This window comes from Narcine bancroftii, chromosome 13, assembly GCF_036971445.1.
Source record: "Narcine bancroftii isolate sNarBan1 chromosome 13, sNarBan1.hap1, whole genome shotgun sequence".
Classification (NCBI taxonomy): Eukaryota; Metazoa; Chordata; class Chondrichthyes; order Torpediniformes; family Narcinidae; genus Narcine; species Narcine bancroftii.
Genome location: NC_091481.1, coordinates 33749830 through 33771347, shown reverse-complemented (window position 1 = coordinate 33771347; position 21518 = coordinate 33749830). Strand labels below are relative to the sequence as shown.

The 21518-nt window shown below is 44.8% G+C and overlaps 1 protein-coding gene across 5 annotated transcripts in view; it reads left to right on the top strand.

The window, feature by feature from the left end:
* The window catches only part of sox5 (SRY-box transcription factor 5), a 418360-nt gene that overhangs the window by 137425 nt on the left and 259417 nt on the right, over positions 1-21518 (top strand). Inside the window, exons 1-2 of one of the 5 annotated variants that reach the window (XM_069909077.1) lie at positions 11244-11577; positions 16927-17158. In XM_069909077.1, coding sequence (XP_069765178.1) covers positions 11540-11577; positions 16927-17158 — 270 coding nt within the window. In that variant the 5' untranslated portion in view covers positions 11244-11539. Of the gene's footprint in view, positions 1-11243; positions 11578-16926; positions 17159-21518 lie in introns of those variants that run through there. The other 4 variants (XM_069909079.1, XM_069909078.1, XM_069909080.1 and 1 more) reach the window with 4 other exon arrangements.

Here is a 21518-nt window from a genome sequence, read left to right as displayed (position 1 = left end):
GCTTTTAATTGGGATAGATGTGTCAATCTAAATTGGATCAACTGAGTTCAGTCAGAGTGAGGAAATGTGTTTGTTGTGGGGTGTCTCTATACATGACACATAATGTATATTAATGACTTGGGTGTACATGGCAGAATTCCCAAACTGGCTGGTGACACAATCTTAAGTGACATTGTGAAATAAAAGGAGAATATTCATAGACTTGCAAGGAATATTGAAAGGCTGGTGGAGTGTGTGGATAGCTAATGTGGATAGCAGCAGCAATCATCAAGGATCCACATCACCCAGTACATGCTCTATTCTCCTTACTACAATCAGGAACAAGGTATAGGTACCACAAGACTCGCACCATCAGGTTCAGGAACAGCTGCTACCCCTCCACCATCAGACACCTCAACAACAAACTCAATCGAAGACTTATTTAAGGAGTCTTACTTTTGCACTTTATTGATTTTTTTCTCTCTCCCTGTATTGCACAGTTTGTTTACATTTATTTATTTGTTTAGGTGTGTACGTTGAGTCAGGTTTTTTTTTTATTGCCAATGAGTGGAAATTGTCCCTCGCCCACAGGAAAAGGAATCTCAGGGTTGTATGTGATGTCATATATGTACTCTGACAATAAATCTGAAATCAATCTGCTCTGAATCTGAAATGCAAAGTGATGATATAATGGCAGAAAAGAAGTAATATAAACTGCAGGGCACAATCTTAAAAGGAGTACAAGAATGGAAAGAAAGGCCATAGCTGTTTCAGCGCCAGTGACCCAGGTTCGAATCCAGCTCTATCTGTAAAGAGTTTGAATGTTCTTACCATGTCTGTGTGGGTATCCTTTGAGTGCTCTGGTTTCCTCCCAGCCTTCAAAAACATATGGGGGGGGGGGGTTGTAGATTAATTGGGTGTAATTTGGTGGCACGGGCTCGTGGGCCAGAAGGGCCTGTAACCATGCTGTATGTCTAAATTTAAAATGTAAATTTAAATCTAGGGTATATATGCACAGGCCATTGGTGGTAGATGTTGGTCTCAGGAAGCACAAGGGTCATATATTTTATTAATATAGAGCAATAGTTCTCAACCATTTTCTTCCCACTCACATCCACTTTAAGTATTCCCTATGCCATCGGTGCTCTGTGATTAGTAAGGGATTGCTTCAGGTGGGATGTGGGTGGAAAGAAAAAGTTTGAAGACCACTGTTTTAATCGTACCTCATTGACTTGTTATGTGCATAGTTTCATCACTCCAAAGGAAATGGGCCAATGGCAATTTTTCTCAAGCAAAATATTTCAGTAACAATTGGGTCTAGAGCAGTGGTTCTCACCTTCCCTTCCCACTCACATCCCATCTGAAGCAATCCCTTACTAATCACAGAGCACCGATGGTCTAGGGATTACTTTAAGTGGGATGTGAGTGGAAAGAAAAAAGTTGAGAACCGCTGATATATAGAGGCAAGAGGTGAAAAATGTCATGAAGTGTCGAACCACAGGAGTGTGTCCTTTTCTGGGAGGAAGCCCTGTAAAAGATTTGGAAAGGGCACAGAGGACATTTAGAGTCATGGAATTTAACAGCCCCTTTGGGCCAATTTGTCCTTGCCAGCCAAAATGCCTACTCAAGTTAGTCCCATTTCCCTATGTCCCTCTGAACCTTTCCTATCAGTGTACCCATCGAAGTGTCTTCAGCATTCCAATTGTACCCACCTCTACTAATAATGATTCCAGGGACATTGGTCTTTTGTGAGTCGATTGGATTCAGAGGAGATTGCAAGGAAATCTGATAGAGATATTTAAAATCGAGCTCACAGATAAAATAGCAAGCAAGAAGCTGCTTAAATAGATGGGGGAGCTGAGTTAAAGAATCAGGGGACATAAAATAAAGAGGACTGACAAAACTAACATCATGAAAAACTCTTTTAATACAGTAATTGTCTGGAAAGCACATATTTGCTATGTATCTCTGAAGTGGTCCTGCATCGATGACTTTCTGATAGAGTTGCAGAATCCAAATCAAAATTTATTGCCATGAACATGTCACTAAATTTGTTGTTATGTGGCAGCATCACAGGTGCAAAAATTGCTATGAATTACATTTTTTAAAAATTTAGTGTGAAAGAAGGGAGCGAGGTAGTGTCTGTGGTTCATTGTCTATTGAGGAATTTGATGGCAGAGGGGAAAAAGCTGTTCCTGTATCACTGGGTGTTTGTTTTCAGGCTCCTCTACCCCTTTCCTGGTGGTAGCAGTGGGAAGAGGGGATGGCCTGGGAGGTGACAGTCCTTGAGGTTAGAGGCTGCTTTCCTGAGGCAGCGCCTCTTGTAGATGTCCTGAATGGAGTGAAGGCAGGCACTGAGTTCACAACTCTCTGTAGTCTTTTCCTATCCTGTGCGTTGGGACCTCCATACCAGACAGTAGCCGTTTTCACACTGCGGGCGAGCAGTGAACCTACTTTGTCTTGGTGAAATTCCTGGGCCTTTCATACCGCGATCCAACTTCCCGGGAATTTGCCATCCTCGGCAATTTAGGGCGGCCCACCTCCAACCGATGGCGTGTTACGCACTCACAGGAGTAAGAGCAAGTTCACCCCCCACCATCCATCCATCAGTTGCTCGCCTGCTCGCTAGCTCCTTTCACCCCCCCCACTGGCTGTGCCCCGAACCGGCACTTCAGCAGGTCATGACGGCGGCACAATGTGGGAGGAATGGCAGGCTTTGATTCCCATAATCCCTCATACAGCTGGAACTGCTCTGGGAAATCCAGCTGCGTGAGGGATTATGAGGGATGGCCATTCCTTCCGCATTGTGCTGCCATCACGACGGGCTGAAGCAGCCCACTATTTTAGGAGATAGATATCTTTTCGTTTCATCGCCTACGCGATGCAGCACGCAAACACTGATGTCATAAGGCTTTAGCTGCTTGGCCATTTGCTTTATCACACTGCAGGGAAAGGGTGGTTCAGGAAAATTTCCCGGGGCCATGGCTCTACCTTGTAGGTAGGGCCGTGGACTTGTTTAAAATTCCAAGGCTGATGTTTTCACACCACAGGGAGAGGGCAGTCTGAGAAAATTACCTGGGGCCAGTGGCCTACCTACTCGGTAGGGCTGCGGACCCGTTTAAAATTCCCGGGCTGACCTTTTCACACCGCAGGGCGAGGGTAGTCCAGGAAAATTACCTGGGGCCATGGGTCGATCTCATAGGTAGGGTGCGGACCTGTTTAAAATTTCCGGGCCGATGTTTTCACTCTGCAGGGAGAAGGTAGTCTGAGAAAATTACCTGGGGCCGCTGGCCTACCAAGGTAGGGCTGCGGACCCGTTTAAAATTCCCGGGCTGATGTTTTCACATCGCAGGCGAGGGTAGTCCAAGAAAATTACCCGGGGCCTTGGCTCGACCTCACAGGTAGGGCCGCGGACCCGTTTAAAATTCCCAGGCCGACCGTTTCACACCACGGTTTCATGGGAGAGCGCCCAGGAAAATTTCCTGAGAATCTTCATTTTGCACTGTGGTGTTAAAAGGCCGACAGTGATGCACCCAGTCAGAAACACACCGAGAGAAATTTGCAAAAGAGTCCATTTGCATTGAATGAACCAAAAATACAGTGAAAAACGTTTAGCGTGATATCCAGTCGAGTCAACCTACCTTTGAATTTAACAGGTAGTAAGCAATAAAACAAAGTGTAGACCAGAGGGTAACAGGGAAAACGTTCAGTGGCCTATTTAAGAGTGGGAAAGAACCCCTTGTTTCTTCTACTAGGCGGGGTGGGTGTTAGTGTTGGTGGAGAGGAGAGTGTGACCAAGGTGCATAGGTACAGGATACTTCCTACACCTGGAAGTGCCAACGCCCTGTTCATGTTGCCTCTCACCCAATATCACTAGGACACATTAGTGGGACCATGATGTCCTTGTTGCTTTGCGGCACTTTATTGTGCAGAGCCTAACAAGCGGGACAACACACTCCAGAGCGTTAAACAGGTGTTTAAGGAAGAAAATCTGCCAATGCTGGGGCCGAGTGCAACACACACACACGATCACGCAACAAATAGCAGGTGAACCGGACCAAGGACACCTCCCCGTGGTGATCCTTCGCTGCCTATGGATGCTAGGTGTATTACCAGATGCGAGTAAAAGTCCAAGGGAACGACAGCAAGGAAACTACGACCCATTGAGGCAGGCTGAAGTGGATTCAAACCTCGTTCCAGCGTTCAAAGAAAACTTTTCGTCGTTATTGCCAGAACTGCACCAGATTCCCACTTCCACCGGGTGTCCTTTCTACCAGCTCAGTTGGAAGGTAAACTCCTAAGTCTCAGGGCGTGCTGGTTATCGCTGTCTGAGGATCAAAGTAGCCACAAAGTGGTGAGCTGCGTAGTTACTCGTAGAGTGACTCCAGCGTCTTGTTACGAGCAGGGGCCGTGCAATTGACTTTGAGGGCGAAGTAATCAATTTGAAATGCTCTTCACACGTTGCTTTTTAATTCTGACATGTCGTAAATTACGAAGCAATCTGGCCCATTGCAAACGGTAATGATTTTTAAAATCTTGAGGTTCAAGCCCACGGCATCCCTCAGCCTGTCAACGGAGGAACAAGGGGGAAAGTTGGTGGTCGATGAGAATCGTTGTTTACAATTTTCAGGGGACCTCCAGTTGGTTACGTCCCGTGAGTGATTCTTTGAACTGCCCCAAACAGGCTACTGTTAATTTGCAACTGCGAGAGCATTTTGAAATAAACATCAGTTTGAATTAACCTGATCCCTTTGTTTAGTTACAAGAGTTCTTCGTCCCATCAGTGCAAATAATGTTTTAACATTTGACTCCGTTCTCCTTGGGACAGACCAAGATCCGATGGTATTGAAAAGCATGAAGGATGTGGACAGGCAGGAAGACTGATGTCCTTGACCGGGGGGGGGGGGGGGGGGTGGGGGGGGGGGGGTGGTACTGGACTAGGGGTTTTCAAACAGCCCCTAAACTCACATTCCACCTTAAATATTTCCGATGCCATCGCTGCTCTCTGATTAGTAAGGGATTGCTGAAGGTGGGATGTGAGTGGAAAGGAAAAGGTTTGAAAACCACTGTTTAAATCGTACCTCATTGACTCGTTATGTGCATGGTTTCAGAACTCCGAAGGAAATGGGCTTTCTCAAGCAAAATGTTTCAGTTGCAATTGGGTCTAGAGCAGTGATTCTCACCCCTTCCCAGACACCTCCCACCTTCAGAAATCCCTTACCAATCACAGAGCAATCACAGGGGCCAGTTTGAAAGCCACTGGGGTCAAGGAATCGGTGGCGATTGGTAAAAGAGCCAAAAGTGACACCGGGACTGTTACTTATCTGCTAGCAGGATACCCGGCGTTGTCCGGGAAATGTTTGGACTCTGCCGTGGTGGCGAGCAGCAGTATTTTTGAATGGCCCGGAGGCTCGGCCAGTAGAGGTAGGCTACGTTTTCCAGTGGCACAACATATCGATGGCGTTTGCCAGCTGCTGGAAGAACTCAACGGGTCGAGAAGTATCCATAGGGGAAACGAAATGGTCCACGTTCGGGACGGGAAACCTTCATGTCCTGATTCAGGACACCGGCCCCGAGATCATTCTTTTTTTTTCCCTCCACCCGCTGAGTTCGTCCAGCAGATTTTTTTTTGCATTGCCCCAGTTTACGTTCTCCTCATGTCTGCGTGGGAGTTCCTCCCACGGACCCGGGGAGGGGGTTTGGAGGTCAAATGGGCGTCATGGACGAGGGTTAGGATCTAGGTTGAGCGGCTGGCTAAGCAATGGAGGCAATTGCGGCGCTCATTGGGGAGGTGTTTGAATGAATGAGGGCGCAGGCCGTAGACGGGCCGAACGGCCACCTTCTTCCCACACGACTTCTCGTGACGCACAGGGCTGAGGTTTTGGTTAATCTGATGTCGACCCTTCCCCGATTGCATGGACTTTTAGTGCAACAGTGACTGTCGGGCGAAGTCACCCACGATGCAAACTGGCTGCCTTGTTAAGCGCTTGTCGACTCTCCGATCTCTTCCCGTCAGGGCATTTTATTACATAAAGAATCTTTAGTCCCATCCCGACTCCCCCAACAGGGGATGGGGGGGGTGGGGGTGCGCTTCGCGGGCTTGCTGGGAATGCCGGCACAGAATTTAAAAAAGGAGGTAATTGTTTTCCAAAAGCTGCATGGGAGAGCTGGAAACATCAGTCGGAAACCCGAGTGCAGTCAGGAAACTCTTCATTAGCGCGTCCCACACGTGGACGCCAGATGCATTGACAGAGGACGGACGAAGCAGATTTTAGGGAATGATCCACATTGGTTTTCTGGCATTCGCCAGCGCTCCGAAGCCGCTCCGCAACTCCACCCCGCTCGCTACATTATTGGGAAGCGGTGAATTTACCGGACCACAAAGAAAGTGAAATAAAGCGAGCAGTGCAGATCAATTCAAAGCAGAGGAGAAGACGGAGAATATTCATTAATCTACATTTTAAATTGTCATCCCACGAGACCGGGAAATCACGTTTAAAAAATTGAAATGATTCAACGTTCACCCATATGCAATAGAGAATCTTCAACGCGCGTCTTCCGAGTTGTGCGGTTGATACAGAATGGGTAGGTTTCTGTGGAAGTGCGGGCACTGCATGGAGTCGCAGTGCGACCAGATGTTCGGCGCCAGTGTCCTGCCCAGGCAAACCCCCCCACCCCCTTGACTGTCTTTGTTTTGGGGGCTTTCAGTTGAAATATCACTGTCCACACAAATCTAATGTCGCAGCTCCGATATTGCAGGGGTGGGAGTCGTCCCCAGTTTTCCAAGTGCGCAGGATTTAGCTGTGAGAAACTTTTCCTACTTTGTCTTTCAACCCCCCCCCCTTCTTTTTTTTTGGCCACCTTTACCACCCGCACCCGTCACCCCTCCTTCAAACCTATTCCAAAATCAAGGGCTCCCAAGCATTCCTGGATAGAGACGCTCATTATTTTTTAAAAACCATTATTTTTGGTTGAAAGTCTGCAGGGAACATCTTCCATTATCCATTCGTCATCGGCGCTAATTAAGTTTCTACATGAAGTTAGGTTAAAATAAAATCTGTTAGAAATTAACACTGTGCAGTCTTCCAGGTTTGATCACCCTGTTACAATGGGTAGCTTTCAAGACCTGCATATGGCCCTCCTTCTAAGGAATTGATTAAGTGAGTCCGGATGAAATTCAAATCCTTCGATTTGACCTTTGCCTGGCCTGAGAGATTGCAATTCGCATAACAATTTCCTTTTGTTCTCTGTTGCAGTTATTAATCCAACATGAGCCTCGAATTAATCAGGGTGATGCGTTGTTACATTTCTAATTCACAGCCCGACTGTTGTGTCTTTTTTAATTAAAGCAGAATGATAGCATGCTGATGTTGGCTCCCTTGCTCATCACAGAGGGAAAGGCTAAATGGGCAAGGATGAGATTAGTCCAAGGTTCCACTTAATTGTTTTCTTCTTCCTTTTAAATAAAGGCTGTGAGTGAACATGCTAATTCCAGGCTGTGGCAGCTAGAGCAAGGAGTGCAGTCACTGTAGTTCAGTTCCATCCTCCTAATGGTTTTGGAGGTCAGTACATTTCGAGCCCTCGGTCGTTTATTTAAAAGAAATCTCTCCCCCCCCCCTTTCTCTCCCATCCTCTTCCCCCCCCCCCCCATCACTGCCTCTATTTTACCATCCCCCAGTGGTACTGTTTGATGTGATAAAAGAGAAAAATGTTGTCTAACACTCTGAAGGCTGGTTAATTTGCGTTAACCAGATGAAAACAAATGCAGTACATCATATTTCATTAGTAGTCCTGCTCTGCTGTCCTTTATTACTAAGTGCTTCCAAGCTTCACTTCTGTAGAAGACGCGTGATTAGGCCAAAAATGATGCTATTTTTTTCCACGTTCATTGTATTGTAAACTACCTATCGGGTCCACTACATCATCAGGAGTACAAGGATTCGGGGCTGATACATTTTCGACGAAGTAGAATTGAGATCATTATGTGGTCCTGTATTTGAGTAATTTTTAGAGAAGATATCAAACAATAGGCTGTTGATTGGAGGAAGCGAGAGCAGAACAATAAACTTCTGTGCCACATAATAGACCACCATTTGCAAGCTCCGCTTTAGAAGGGCCTTCTGTATTGTTTTTTTTTGGTACAAAAATGAATCTTGGGAGGAGGAATATTTTGCTGAGGTATGTCATTATTTTGCAAATTTCTATTATCTCATCGTGTTGTCTTCATTGTAAATTGCAACTAATTAGGAACCTAGTTAGAGCACGGGCTTTGAGGCTCGCTTTTTGTGTGTGTGTGTGTGTGAAAGGAACACACAGATTACCACACTACAAGGGAGGAAGGAGTAGAAAAAGGAGATTAATCTGGTTACCTTGGCAACCCTCGCTTCCATCTGTGAAGAACAATACATTTTTGTTTCCTTAGCTCAGTTCAAATCTGTTTTGTTTAGAAAAAAAAACGTGGCCCCTGCAACAATGCCGAATTCTCTCTGCTGGCTTTTACCGGGTGAAATTTCACTGCAAGTGAGGCTCTGGAGGGAATAGAAAGATGAAAGAAAGGAGCTTGAGCGCTGTCAAAGGTCGCGACCTCGCTGCACAAAGCTAGCAGTTTTTTTTGCTTCCAAATCCCTTTTCCTGAAATAAAAGCTCTTAATGAAATAATATACTATGGATTTGAACAACTTGTAGTCCTTATTAAAGGAGAAGACCCATTGTTTTGATTCTCCCCCCCCCCCCACCAACCCCGTTAAGAGAAAGATTGAAATCGTTACAGTATTCCAACAAGACCACTAACTTTTTTTTCATTTTAAAGTTTCAAAACCCCTACTTTTATTCGGAGTCTGAATTTCTGAGATGTCCCTACTCATCGGCCGCCCCGTGTTGAAAGTTGCTTCGATTTTAGTTACCCCCCCCCCCCCCACCGCCAACTTCTGCTGTTTCCGACGCTTCCCTCGAAAACTGCAGCCACCCGTCTGAAGCCCGACTTGACAGGCTGTCAAGGTGGCCCTTCCTCGAGTGGGACCCAGATCAGAACATGCGGGAGAAGTCGCTGGCATTCAATATTTGGGTTAGAGTTTTGGTACCGTGCAGAACAGGTTTTTTTTTAATCCAAGGCATTGCCAGCGAAGTATGGTTATAATTCCCCATCACTGCGCGCTCAATCCTCGTGTTCAGAGGAATTGACATCCGAAAGAGTACGATTTTTACCTTCCGTCAAGCGCAACTCGAAGAGGGACAGCTGGAGAAAGTCAAGAAAGGCGCTTGTGTCCGCTACCCCCTTCCTACCTGCACTGGCTGAGATGCAACAACACCTCTTGTGCAGCCCAAAGCCAAGGGAGAGTTTATCTTGGTGTTCGGCCGAGTGTGTGTGTGAGAGAGATCGAATTTAAATACAATAAATCAGTGTACACAATCTTTCCACGGCTGAATTCGTTCTATAGTAAGATTTGTAGTAGCTTCTGTAACGGTCTGTTACATCCGTCAGTCACCCGTCCTTCTGGGTGCACGGGAACGATTTTAAACTTGTTCTCGCCAGGAACATGTTAATATTTTGTGTTACGTGCAAGGATCGGTTTTGCAGGGTGCAGAGCTGATCTGAATAGTCTTCCAGTTGCAAAAGTTTCCAGAGTTAAAAGGTCCCAGGAACGGTCTAAATTTTCACTGGTGCAAGATTCACTGGGGATAGCTGTTTTATGCATTACCTCTGTTAACATGCATTATTTCTTTGAGTGTGTGTGTGAGTGCACGCACGTGGATATATGTGTGTGAGCTTGTATATGTGTGAGTGCGTATGTGTGTGCATTTGTGTCGATTATTTACTTTTTGGTATTTGAGTTGCCGTGGAGAATGCCGTCAAAGCACAATGAAAGCTTTTTATCTGTGTTGGCAATGGTAACCGTAGCCCCACTGGCCAAGAATGGTCAATATTTGTCAAATCCTTCTGTGTAATTGGAAAAGATTCCACTTATGCACTTTGTAATGGCTGGTTCGACTAATAGAGCACAAACGAAAAGGAAGGAATGTTTTAATAAATATTTTCCCGATAAACATGCGGCAGGAGGGTGTGTAAGTAATGACGACTGCGGATCAAGATGCAAACTGGAAGTCCTGTCTGCCCGCCACCACAACTGGGCCGGGGCAATTGACTGTGGTTTTGCACTGAGATCTCAAACCCCTTAATGTTGTCCAGCTGCAAGGCAAAAAGTCTGGGTTTTATTTTGAATGAGCACAGTGCCAGCATGGACACGGGTTATAGAGACTGTTTAAGCATTGTCTACTCCACTTCCCAGAATAGACCAGTTAATCACTTTGGTTTTAAAGGGAATTTCCTCATGGAATTCTCTGCAGAAAATCTAATCAACTGACCTGCAGAATCCAACAATGAAAGGCCTTTTATTTTGGGCGGGCTCTATACTGTAGCCTTTTGTGCAGCGTGAACCCTCCCAGAAGGAGTGGATAGTTGGGTCTGTGTGTTGTGTGTTATGTGTACAGCTTTGTATAGACTTCTAACCAGATGCTGAAGTACATTGGACGGTTTAGCCCCAGTGTGTGTGTATATCATCTCATGTCAGGTCCCATTACCTGATTACCTCAGTCCCCAATCAGACTGGATCTGGATAAGTTCCGATATTATGGCGACTCCACGCCGCTAGCTTTTTAAAGTGGGACTTCTCCCTGTTACCTTTTTTTTCCTGCCTCGCAGCCCGGTTGGTCAGAGGAGATTAAAGAGTCTCAGGATTGGGGCTGACTGTTGCTTGCTCTCTCTCTCTCTCTCTCTCTCTCTCTCCCTCCTTCGAGGTACAGTTAACTGTTAAATCTTGGCTCAGGGACTCCTCACGTTTTCCATGGAGGTCGGGTTTAAACTTGATCTGATGACTTAAAAAAAAATCTTGCCAGTAAATTTGCACCATTCTGGTGAATCTAGTCCTCCCGAGAAATAACAGAGACCGATCGGGTGAGTGACATGTTGTTTACAGGTTTCCTAGACGGGGCCTCTGTGCTGTATTTCATCTGTCAAAGTTGCCTTTTCTTCCCTTTAACAATGCCCGATTGTTTTTGCGGCGAATACAGGTTCCAAACGCAAGAGAATGCGGTGCTATATTTTTGCTGCCAAATTCCTATCTCTCTTGTTTTCTTTGCAAAGTCCTCACAAAGGAGCCATAACTTACCATCAACTGCGAGGTTTTTTTTTTGTGCCACAAAGCTCTTCTGTTGCTTGGCAAATAAGCATTTTTGGACAATGTAGAAGCAGCCAGCCAGCGAGCTCGTCTGTTACGGTGGCAGTGGCGAGCCGGGAAAGTGGCTGGTTCGACCGGCAGTCTGTATCATGTCAGGATTCGCGGCAGTTAAAGTCCACGCGAAGGCTCCTTCTTTAACACGTTCTGGCGACTCTTAATGTAGATCTAGTTTTGGCTGTTTGTACTGCTTCCTAGCCCATTTTTTGTTGTTGTTTGTTTGTCAACAGGAGTTTCAGACGCTGCATCAGCGGTATGCAAAGATCGATAGATTTAGTTTGAATCAATTGGTGGTGCTTGTTTTGACAGAGTCGAGTCCCAGATTAAACATGCTCAGTGTTCCCGGATTGCCTCAGGAATTCAAAAGGTGAGTTCAACTTGGGAGAAGCGATCGAACTTTACTGGGTCCTTTTTCTTTTGGGTGCCACTCGCTAACTTCGACTGGTGTAACTGTTTAATGAAACCAAAAACGAAAGTGGGTTGGATTTCTTTAAAAGTAACGCGCTGAGTTGATGGGGGGGTTTGAAATGTGGGTGCTTGTTTTTTGTTGTTGTTGTTGCCGCTTTTCGTTGTAATTTGGCCCTTGGCCGTAGAAATCCGAGGCCGCTCACCCCGTCCAGCGCGTCCTAGCGCTTTGAAGGAACGGGCCCGTGCCCCTCCGTGCGTTTCATTGATCATCTGACGGCAACCTGCCCACTCAGCATTATTGGTGGCTGCCTCAGGAGTCGCGTCTGCGCCGCGATAGGAAACGGGGCGCCTGGTTGCCCAGCGCAGGACAACTCGCCACACATGTTCCCAAGGAAATCGAGCTCGGCCCCCGAGAAAGAGAGCCCGTGAGACCTCCTCGGTGCTGTCACATGATTTGAGATTGGGCCAATGTTGCCATGCCGCATTTAAGAAGTTAATGTTGGTCAGAATGCCTCAAAGCCCAAAGTAAGTTCTTCATCTTCCTGTGTGTGTTCCTGCTGTACTATTGATAATTGATGGCAGGGTGACATTAAGGGCATTGTTCTTGTCTTCTTGTAGACAGGAAACTGCGCTGGCAAACTCAGCTTTGAGGCAAAGGGAACACAAAGATTGCTTTGGTTTGTCTCAAGGAGAACTGGACAGGATGGGTGATGGGTTACATTATCAAAAAGAAAGGTTCCCTTTCTCCCTCCAGGCCCTTGTTTAACCTAATATAATTACCCATACATCTGCAGTCTCCCTCACCCCCACCCCATCCCCTCCCCAACTTGCCCGTAGCAGGCTTTTCAGAGACAATTAGTTTCATTTCATCTCACTTTGAACCTTCTTAAATGATGGGAAGGAGCTGGCCAAGGCTTCTGTGCTTTAAAAAAAAATAAACCCCGCTACGATCGTTAACACAGATTCACCTTCGACCTCCTCCTCTGAAAACTTCATAAATTGATCTCCGAAATGGAAGGACCAGGCTGCTTTCAGAATAAAGCCTCCCCTTCCTTTCGCTGAATGCGGACATTGTACACCTAAAACTTAACAATGTGGAGTAGCAAGTTTTCTTTACACCTACAAAGACCTCTCAGATTTTCTCTCTCTATTTATTGGCTTGAGCCGGAACAAACGTTTCTATTATGTTAAAAGTCCAAGAAAGTAGGCAAAATTGTAACGGCAAATCTCCTTGTAGCCTTCCTCCAGTAACAAAATTATTGGTATACTCTCGGCGCGCTTGGAGAACAACAGTTTATTCAGCTGGACTGTCGCTGAATTTTAATTCGTACAGATGGCCATAAAGATGAAAATAACCCCACCGTGTGAGTGTTTTAAAAATCCTGGAGATCTCTCTTTCTTTCGGACGATCAGATGATGCTGAGTTTCAAGGACTCGATGCCGAATGCAACCAGATAGGACTCGTGTCAAGGGAGTAGATGAAAGAAGTGACAATTGCAAGGACTGGACGAGAGGAGAAATAATTAATTCCAGCACGTGGAGCTTCAAGAAGGTGCCTCAAACTAGATATTTGCAAAAAGCCCCGTAGAATGATTAAATCCAAGCTATTTGGCTCTTTCCATATTGAAGGTTGAGATTTTGAGAACGATTTAAAAAAAACCACGATTTGTTTCATGTAAAAGACGTTCAGCTCCTATTACGTCCACGTACTTACATATAGATACACAAGCATTAGTACTGTCGAGGAGCCCGGAGACCAAGTTAAGCTCGTTAACCCATAACAGTTACTGAGTGGCGGGGATGCTTCTATGATCTGACGGGGTTATTGTAAAGAGAGTGTCTGTTACTTGTTGGTCCTGCCATTCTGATTTTAGTTTCGCATGTGCTGTGCGAAAACTATTTTTTGTGAACATTCCGCTAAACTTTCTCACCTGGCCCGTGAGGGAAGTTTTAGAGGCTCAAAAGAAAAAAAATCTTGTGTGACAGGGGCAAAGCGTGAAGGCGGGCGAAATGTCCCAGTCACCTAATAACACGGGAGCCTTGAGGGGTTCGGCTTGCGGGTTCCGCCCTGCGAGGCCGGAGGAGGGGAGGAAAAGGGGAAGAGGACTCTCTGCGCTTCTCTCGTGTGTGCCTGATCGATGTTTCACTGAATATGTTTGAATAGGTCCATCCCTGCCTTGCAAAATCGCCTTCATCACTGCATCTTTCAGAAGCTGGTGCTGCTCCTGTGCGGTGTGAATGATTGGCAGATAGTTTTAGCTTTTAGGGACTGACTAACAACTTCATCCACCCTTGCAGTTTACCTTCCCAAACCGCCCCTCCTCCTTTTTGGAGCTTAAGCCCTACTGGAGGGGCCTTGGCATCTTGCGGTCAACCCTCCCACCATTGCCAGCCTCCCACCATTGCCAGCTCCCCACACAAAAGAGATGTTCAAACACAGTCAGCTATGAAAGCTCCCTGTCCCCACCAGCTCTGGTGATCTTGCAAAGATCTTTAAAATCCCCGCCATGTCTTCCCTCCATCCTAGCCCTGGGCTTCCCTTCCCCTCCCTTTATCACCCTCCTCTCCTCGGTCTACCTTTCATCCTCCTGGTCCTTTTCTGCCCTCTCACCCTCAGTCTCTTCATGCAGGTGAAGGCCCCTTGCTCCACTGATCTCACCAGGTTTAGTGCAGCTTACTTATTTACAAATGGCTGTTTGAACCTTGTGCAATAGAGTCATGGTCTGGCATTGCCCACTCACGATGATCTTATAAGATTACTTCTTTTGGGCAGCGACTATCAATGACATTTATTTTAGATGTGTTTGCCTCGTTGCTAAGCTTCGTGTCCATGCAGATGCCACCCCCCAGTGTATTCCCCTCAAGAGTACGGTCCCAGGGTAATCGTCACAATTTCCAATGATACAACCTCTCGCCCTGCTGTGCACGAGTGGGTTCCAGCAATGACATGAGTCATGACAGTCAGTTTAGATTGCATTTGTCTGCAGGACCAGTAAACATCGCAGGATGGGTGTAGAGTTTGCATCTGTTTGAGATGCAGACTACATATGGAACCATCATTACTACCAGCCCTAATTAAACAATAATGTGATTGAGTTATATTCCCAAGCAGGAATATCTCAGCAGATCCCAAGCTCAGTGGCCAGTCAGCATGCCATGAATAAGCATCATTTTTTAATTCTATGCTGGAATACTATCCCCCCTACTGTTGGTCAGGCTCTGGTTCCAGTAAAATGTGCTCTAATGCTAGTTCATACCCGCAGGCATGAATGTCAATGTAGCTTTAGTTCTGTTAGTAAAGGCCACAGTATTAATACATTAAAGGTCTAGGATTCTCTTCTGTTCGTGTTTGCTGGCCATTGCACATATTACAGGCAATTTTAACCTAGAATTTTTTTTTCTCTGGGTACAGCTACGCTTAAAGTTAAAATAGAAACCAATAATCAAGTCAGACAGACGTTGGAGATAGAGAAAAACAGTTCACATTTCAGATCGATGGCCATTAAAGACCCTTGAGTGCCAAGAAAATTCACAGAGCCAGTGTCACACCTGGAATATCACTTTGGTTGTAAGGTGGAAAGGGACAGGACTTGTACAATGGGCCAAAGATCCTTTTTTTTAAAAAATCATACTGCATGACATTATGAGTCAAGCATTAGTGGCCTGGTGAGGCCAACGGTTGCAACTGGTGTTCTGATGGTTTCCCATCCACATAACAACCTGCTCTGGGTCATGAGATCAGGTGGGAGCAGGGATTTCCAGTCAAGTGCCTCCAGTCCTGTTTTTGACACTGAGTTCAAATCCAATGGTGGTTTTCCACTGGCGTCCCAGTTAATTGGCTGCCCGGTGTCCCAGGATAGGAAGCCCTTTGTGCTGATTCCACTGGGCCACTGGATCACAACTCCTCCCCCGGGGGATTGGATTGCTCTACCTTCAAGTAGAAATGGGTGACTTTCTGCTGTCCCATTTTCCACTGATTTAATCAGCACGCCGGCGTCAGCAAACCCCAGGGATATGAGTAGGGGTCGAGGTGGTTAATCTTCGGCGTCAAATGACGTCATTTGTCACCGACGTGCGACAGTTTTCCCGGTTAATTCCTGGGACAAGGTGCCAGTGGAAGTGGGGCTAATGATTTTAGATTTGGTTAAAAACATTCCTGGAATCAAAAGATTTTTAGTTTCTGTTTCATTGGATTGACAAAATCTCCTTTAAGGAAATAAACTGATGGCCTGTGATTGGCCTTTGATTGAAATGATCCCAATCTCATACCATCAGGGGTGATTGTAAGGTGACCCTTGTGGCAATTAGTTGTACCAAATTGCTCGGCATTGGCTCAAGAATCAGACTCCCCTCCCCCTCCCCCCATCTTGTCAGGGGTCACTAGAGATCAGCGATATATGCTAACCTTGCCAGAGATGTCTGCCACCAGACAACGAGTTGCTAAAAATAAATTTGTGGAGTGCTGTAACTATTGGAAGGTGTACAGGTTAGCCTTCTTTGGCTTGGCTTCGCGGACGAAGGTTTATGGAGGGGTAATGACCACGTCAGCTGCAGGCTTGTTTGTGGCTGACCAGTCCGATGCGGGACAGGCAGACACGGTTGCAGCGGTTGCAAGGGAAAATTGGTTGGTTGGTGTTGGGTTTTAAAGTTAGTCTTACTGAACTTCAAAAGCACTCCATTTTTGGAACCCAAGATGGGCCTTTGATATTGAGTAGTTTACCCTTTTTTAAATTTAAAGGTACAGCACGGTTACAGGCCCTTCCTGCCCACGAGCCCGCAATTGCCTAAATACTCCTTTGTGATCAATTAACCCACTAACCAAGTGGTTCTCAACCTTTTTCATTCCACCCACATCCCACCTTAAGCAGCCCCTTACAGAGCACCGATGGCATAGGGAATACTTAAAATGGGATGTGTGAGTGGAAAAAGTGTTACAAACCACTGCACCCATACATTTTTGGAATGAGCGAGGAAACCAGAGCACCCGGAGGAAATGAGGGAAAGCACAAACTTCTTGGAGTCAGTGGCAGATTCGAACCAAGGCATTGTGCTAACTGCTGCACTAAATGTGCCATCTATCTATCACCTCGGGCTGTATAAAATTCCTTGGTGACCACTGATAATCCAGCAGTTCTCTTGTCACTTTTGACAGATGAATAGTTTCAAATTTTAAACCAAATTCAGACTCTCCAACTCCCAATGTGGTATTTGAACCCAAGGAGAAAATGGTTGCAAACAACTCATGATGGTGTAGCAGCTGTGTGGGGATATGACATTACATTTCTTCTTTTTTTATTTGTTTCTGAAGGATGTCTTCCAAGAGACCGGCCTCTCCGTACAGAGAAACAGATGGAGAGGTAGCCAATGCGGCAAGCAGGCAGAAAGTAGAAGAGGGAGAAAGTGATGGACATTCTGCTTTTCACCTATCTCTTCCCCCAAACTTTTCCAACAATCTTCACACAGAAGAACTACATACCCCATCCACGATGACCAGAGAGAATCCGTGCTGCGAGAGTCCAACATCTCTGCATGACGCACCGGTATGTTTTAAGTTTCTTGCCACGTCCACATAAGTAGCCAAGAATCATCATGTTGGCTGATGGTGATGTTTTGGGAAGAGGCCTGTTGATGGCATTAAAGATTGTTTTTGATGCAAAGAATATACTTGTGCTCCAGGTTTATCCTGTTTCAGTTGCCACCACTTAGAGATAGAAAGTCTGAGAGCCATGCAGCATAGAAACAGGCCCACCAAATCAGTGCTGCCCTAGAATCTCTCACATGTTCTTATCCTATTTTCCTGGTTGCTCAGCCCTGGATTAACCATTAAACAAATTAAGAATGTGCTTAGAGTGCCACAGAGTTTTTTTTCCAGTGTCGGATTTACCAGGTGGAACTGAACTAGGGCCCACAAAAAGGGGCCCCCACAATAAATGAAAAAAAAACTACATATATACAGATTATATTTAATATAATTGTGGGATCTGGCCTGGAATAAAACTGAATTTTTAATCTATTATTTCACATTCAATACCTATTGAGTCTTAATGTCTTGTCAGGTAGACAATTGAAGGGTCGATGGGGAACCATTGTCGGGCTGTGCTTGGGGCATCAGTTGGCCTTAATCCGGCCCTGTTGTAGGTGTTCTGTAGCTTTCACTATCTTGGTGATTCAAATGCTGATCTAAATGCTTCTAAAAATTTGAGAGAGATTGTCTCTGTGCACCACTTCAGGTTGTATGTTCCAGATTTCAACTCCCCCCCCCCCCCCCCCCCACCCCCACCATGGGTGAATAAGTTCCTTCTGTCAACCTCCTGCCCCTTTTTGGTGTCTTTAGCCCTATTGCTTTGGGGAAGTTGTTGCATGTTCTAAAGGATGTCATCAAAGGAGATTCAGTTCCAACGATCCGACCTGTCAATGTCGATCTGCGATATTTTATCAAACCACGAATGAATGCTGATAGAAAGCGGGACAGTTTTCACAATGACTTGTTCTTGTTATGGGAGCGCAGCTTATAGCAGTCCCGAGGACACTTGCTGATGAACCTTGGACACATCACAGTGTTTCTGTAGGATTTGCATCTGTAGATCCCATATCTGAAATGGCTTCAGCAAATTATAACTATTTAAAATAAATATTAAATCTTGTTCAATATGATCAAACAGCGACGGACAGAGGATTTTGCTTAAGTGCAGAATGATACTTTAGACTATAAATGCTCTTCTGTTTACCCAGTAATTACAAGCAAATTGAGTACAAGTTAAAAGCGAAAGTAACACAAATAACTTTGCAGCAAAATCAGTTGGTGTTTAATTAGAGTCATAGCAAGTCGTCCGTACCAATCAAGTTGGCATTCTGGGAAAGTCCCTTGTAACTGCAGTTGGCTCATATCCCTTCTAAAATAGATTGATAAGCATCTGGAAAAATGGGGGAAAAAAACATTAGAATGAAATAAAAGATTAACTATGAAAAATGTCTGAAAGGGAGGACATTTGGCAGAATAAACGACGAGTTCTCCATTTGAAGTGAAGAATATTTTAAATTGGGAACTACTTAATAATCTTCATTCCAATTAGGTATTCTAAAGCTTCTCACTGAGATTGTCTGCATGTTTTTTCTCTATATTTTTGTTTTAATTTGTTAAACTTGCTAAATTTTGGGTAAAGTTCAGCAGGCTGGAAATTCAATTGTGTAACACTTTTTATCACCATTATGCAACTAAAAATCGATTTTCTTCTGAAGTGGAGCACAATATCGACCATTTCCTGGTCATTTTACCTCAGCAGGAAAATTCCACAGGGCACTTCCTGCTGTGAGTCATACTTGCAACCATCAGGTAACTTTCTTTGTAGCATTTCAGGGGAATTTGAACTGTGCTGTGCTGGGAAAACTCCTGACGCACAGTTTTCCCAACAGAATCAGAAGACTGGCAAAGTACCTCCTGGCCTGTACCCACAGTGAATATAATCCCAATCTCTGGCCACCATTCCCAATGCCCTGACCTGTGACCCTTGACAATGCTCTCTCCCAAACCCCATGACACTCCTTCTCTCTTGACTCTGAAGCCCTTCCACTCAACATCCTCACCTATGCCCTCTGCCTCACTCCCGCAGGTTATCTTACCAGCCTCTGATTCCATTCGCTTCCAACAAATTCCCAGTCCCCTTACCCACTCCCCTCATCAATCTCAATGATCTCCTGGAGCCTGCTTTCAACTTGCTTCCTGTGGCCCTTCAATCCCTGTCCCTGGCTCCAATGCAGGCCACTGACAATTGCTTCCCTGTTGTATGTAAGTCCCTTGGAGATCGGAGTAGTGCCAACTTTAAGCATTCATATGATTCCTAGGCACCTCTACATTGCCTCCTCACAATGACAATTCCATTTCCACTCAGCAAACTGGATCTGAGTGACCCAAGAAAATGAAAGGATAATAATTTGTGTTGTTTTCCCCTCTCAACCCTATTCTCCTGCCTTCTCCCTTTGATACCTCAAGTGATCAATAACTCATCAACCTCCATTTTAAATCTTTTTGTCTGTGATGATGAATTTCACCATCCTCTGGCTGAAGAAATTTCTCCTTATCTCTGTTTTAAAGAGATGTCCTTTTATTTCAAGGCTGTGCCCTCTGGTCCTAGATCTCTCAACACAGCTCTTGACAATCAGTGATACTCATCCTTCCTCCAATATTTGAATCTTACATTTATTTCTCTTTCCAATATTTTTGGTGACTTTTATATAGGTGTAAACAACCTATGAAAGAGTCATAAACCCAAAATGTACATAAAACAAGAACTATTCTAATAATCTAACCCCTCCCTTGTGAAGTTATGATTATGTTCTATTAATGCAACCAAACCGTGAAATGGGATCCAATAATCTTATAAATTCTGGCAATAATTAAGGAAAGGACCCTATAAACTTAGAAAATTAAGGTTCATTACATGAGTAGAACATCTAATTTTTTTCCAGAGTCCAGCCCATTATCGCATCAGATAAGCATTGAGTATGTGTAGGAGGAACATCATCTTCCATCTCATCAGTATCGCTCTTCTGGCAGTAAGGAGAGCAAAGGCAACTCCATGGGATTGTAGCCCAGACAAATTTAAATCCGCTGACTTATTTATTCCAAATAGGGAAAGGATTAGGAGCAAAATTAACATTAAGAACTAAAGACAAGGTACAGAAGATACTTTCCCGATAATTGGATTGAGAGGAACATGACCAAAACATGTGAAATAATGTACCTTCTTCAGTCTTACATCTGTCACACTTTGACGAGAAATTAGAATAGAATTTAGCCAAATGAACTTTGGAAAAGTAAGCTCGTTGCACTGCTTTAAATGAATATTGGGCGCAGAGAGAAGGTGAATTAACCAATTTCAAGATAGGATCCCATGTAGCATCAGAAAATTCTTGTTCGGAATCTTTTCCTTATGCATCGATATTTCAGATGGCTGTGTCCAGTTGATTGATTTCTGATACTTGGAGATTTGAAACAATCGTGGAGTATCGGAGAAGCTAATTCTGGAAGGAGGCCATTTCTACTGTTAAATCCTGGGCATCAGGCTCATGTGTCTACTTTGTTATGGATCAATGAAGCTGCAGCAGGGTTAAGAGGTGGACTGAACAGTGTAAATGTCAGTGACTGGATCACAGATGCCAGGGCCAATGAAGACGAATTGAAACAACACCAATTCAAAGACAAATTAAGGGGTGGGGGGGTGGGGGGTGGTGTCAGCATATTATTCACAGCCTCAGTGAGGATTCTATTTGCTTATTCATTTCCATGTATGTCACATCATCCTTTCTGGATAATCTGAATTCCAACCAATCAGACACCGTGTAAGCTTTCATTACAGGAGAAGGAAATCTCTGAACATAAAATGTGGTTTAATCGCTTACTACAGTTAGAATGACATCCACTCACCCGCTTGTTTAATGTCAAACTAGAGAAAGAGAGAGAGAGAGAGGGAAAAAACTGCTGGTATAGAAGCAGGATCAATGGATTATTTAAGATCTAAAATATCCTCTCCAAGGATTGTGCCCATTCACATATGTAAGATATTAACTTTGCATAGATTACCTACAACCAAATCCATTCTGGCTGGCAGAGAAGTTTAGAGAGATTTACATTAGAGAATCAGGAGAACTCAAGGGCTTTGTCAGAGCATTTGTATAAAGTGATAAACAGTGTAAATCTAGTAGCATATCCCTAGACAGTGCAGAAGCTTACAGCCTCTCAGAGCACAGATTACTGCTTTATCTTGTCATACTAAATTAACGCACTGGAAAACTATTAAACACTGGTGACCTGTTCATCTTCGAGAACTGCAGCAACAAGAAGATGATACAGTGGTGGTATTTAAAAATTTTTTTGGGTCAAACAGCAGGTTGCAAAGCTGC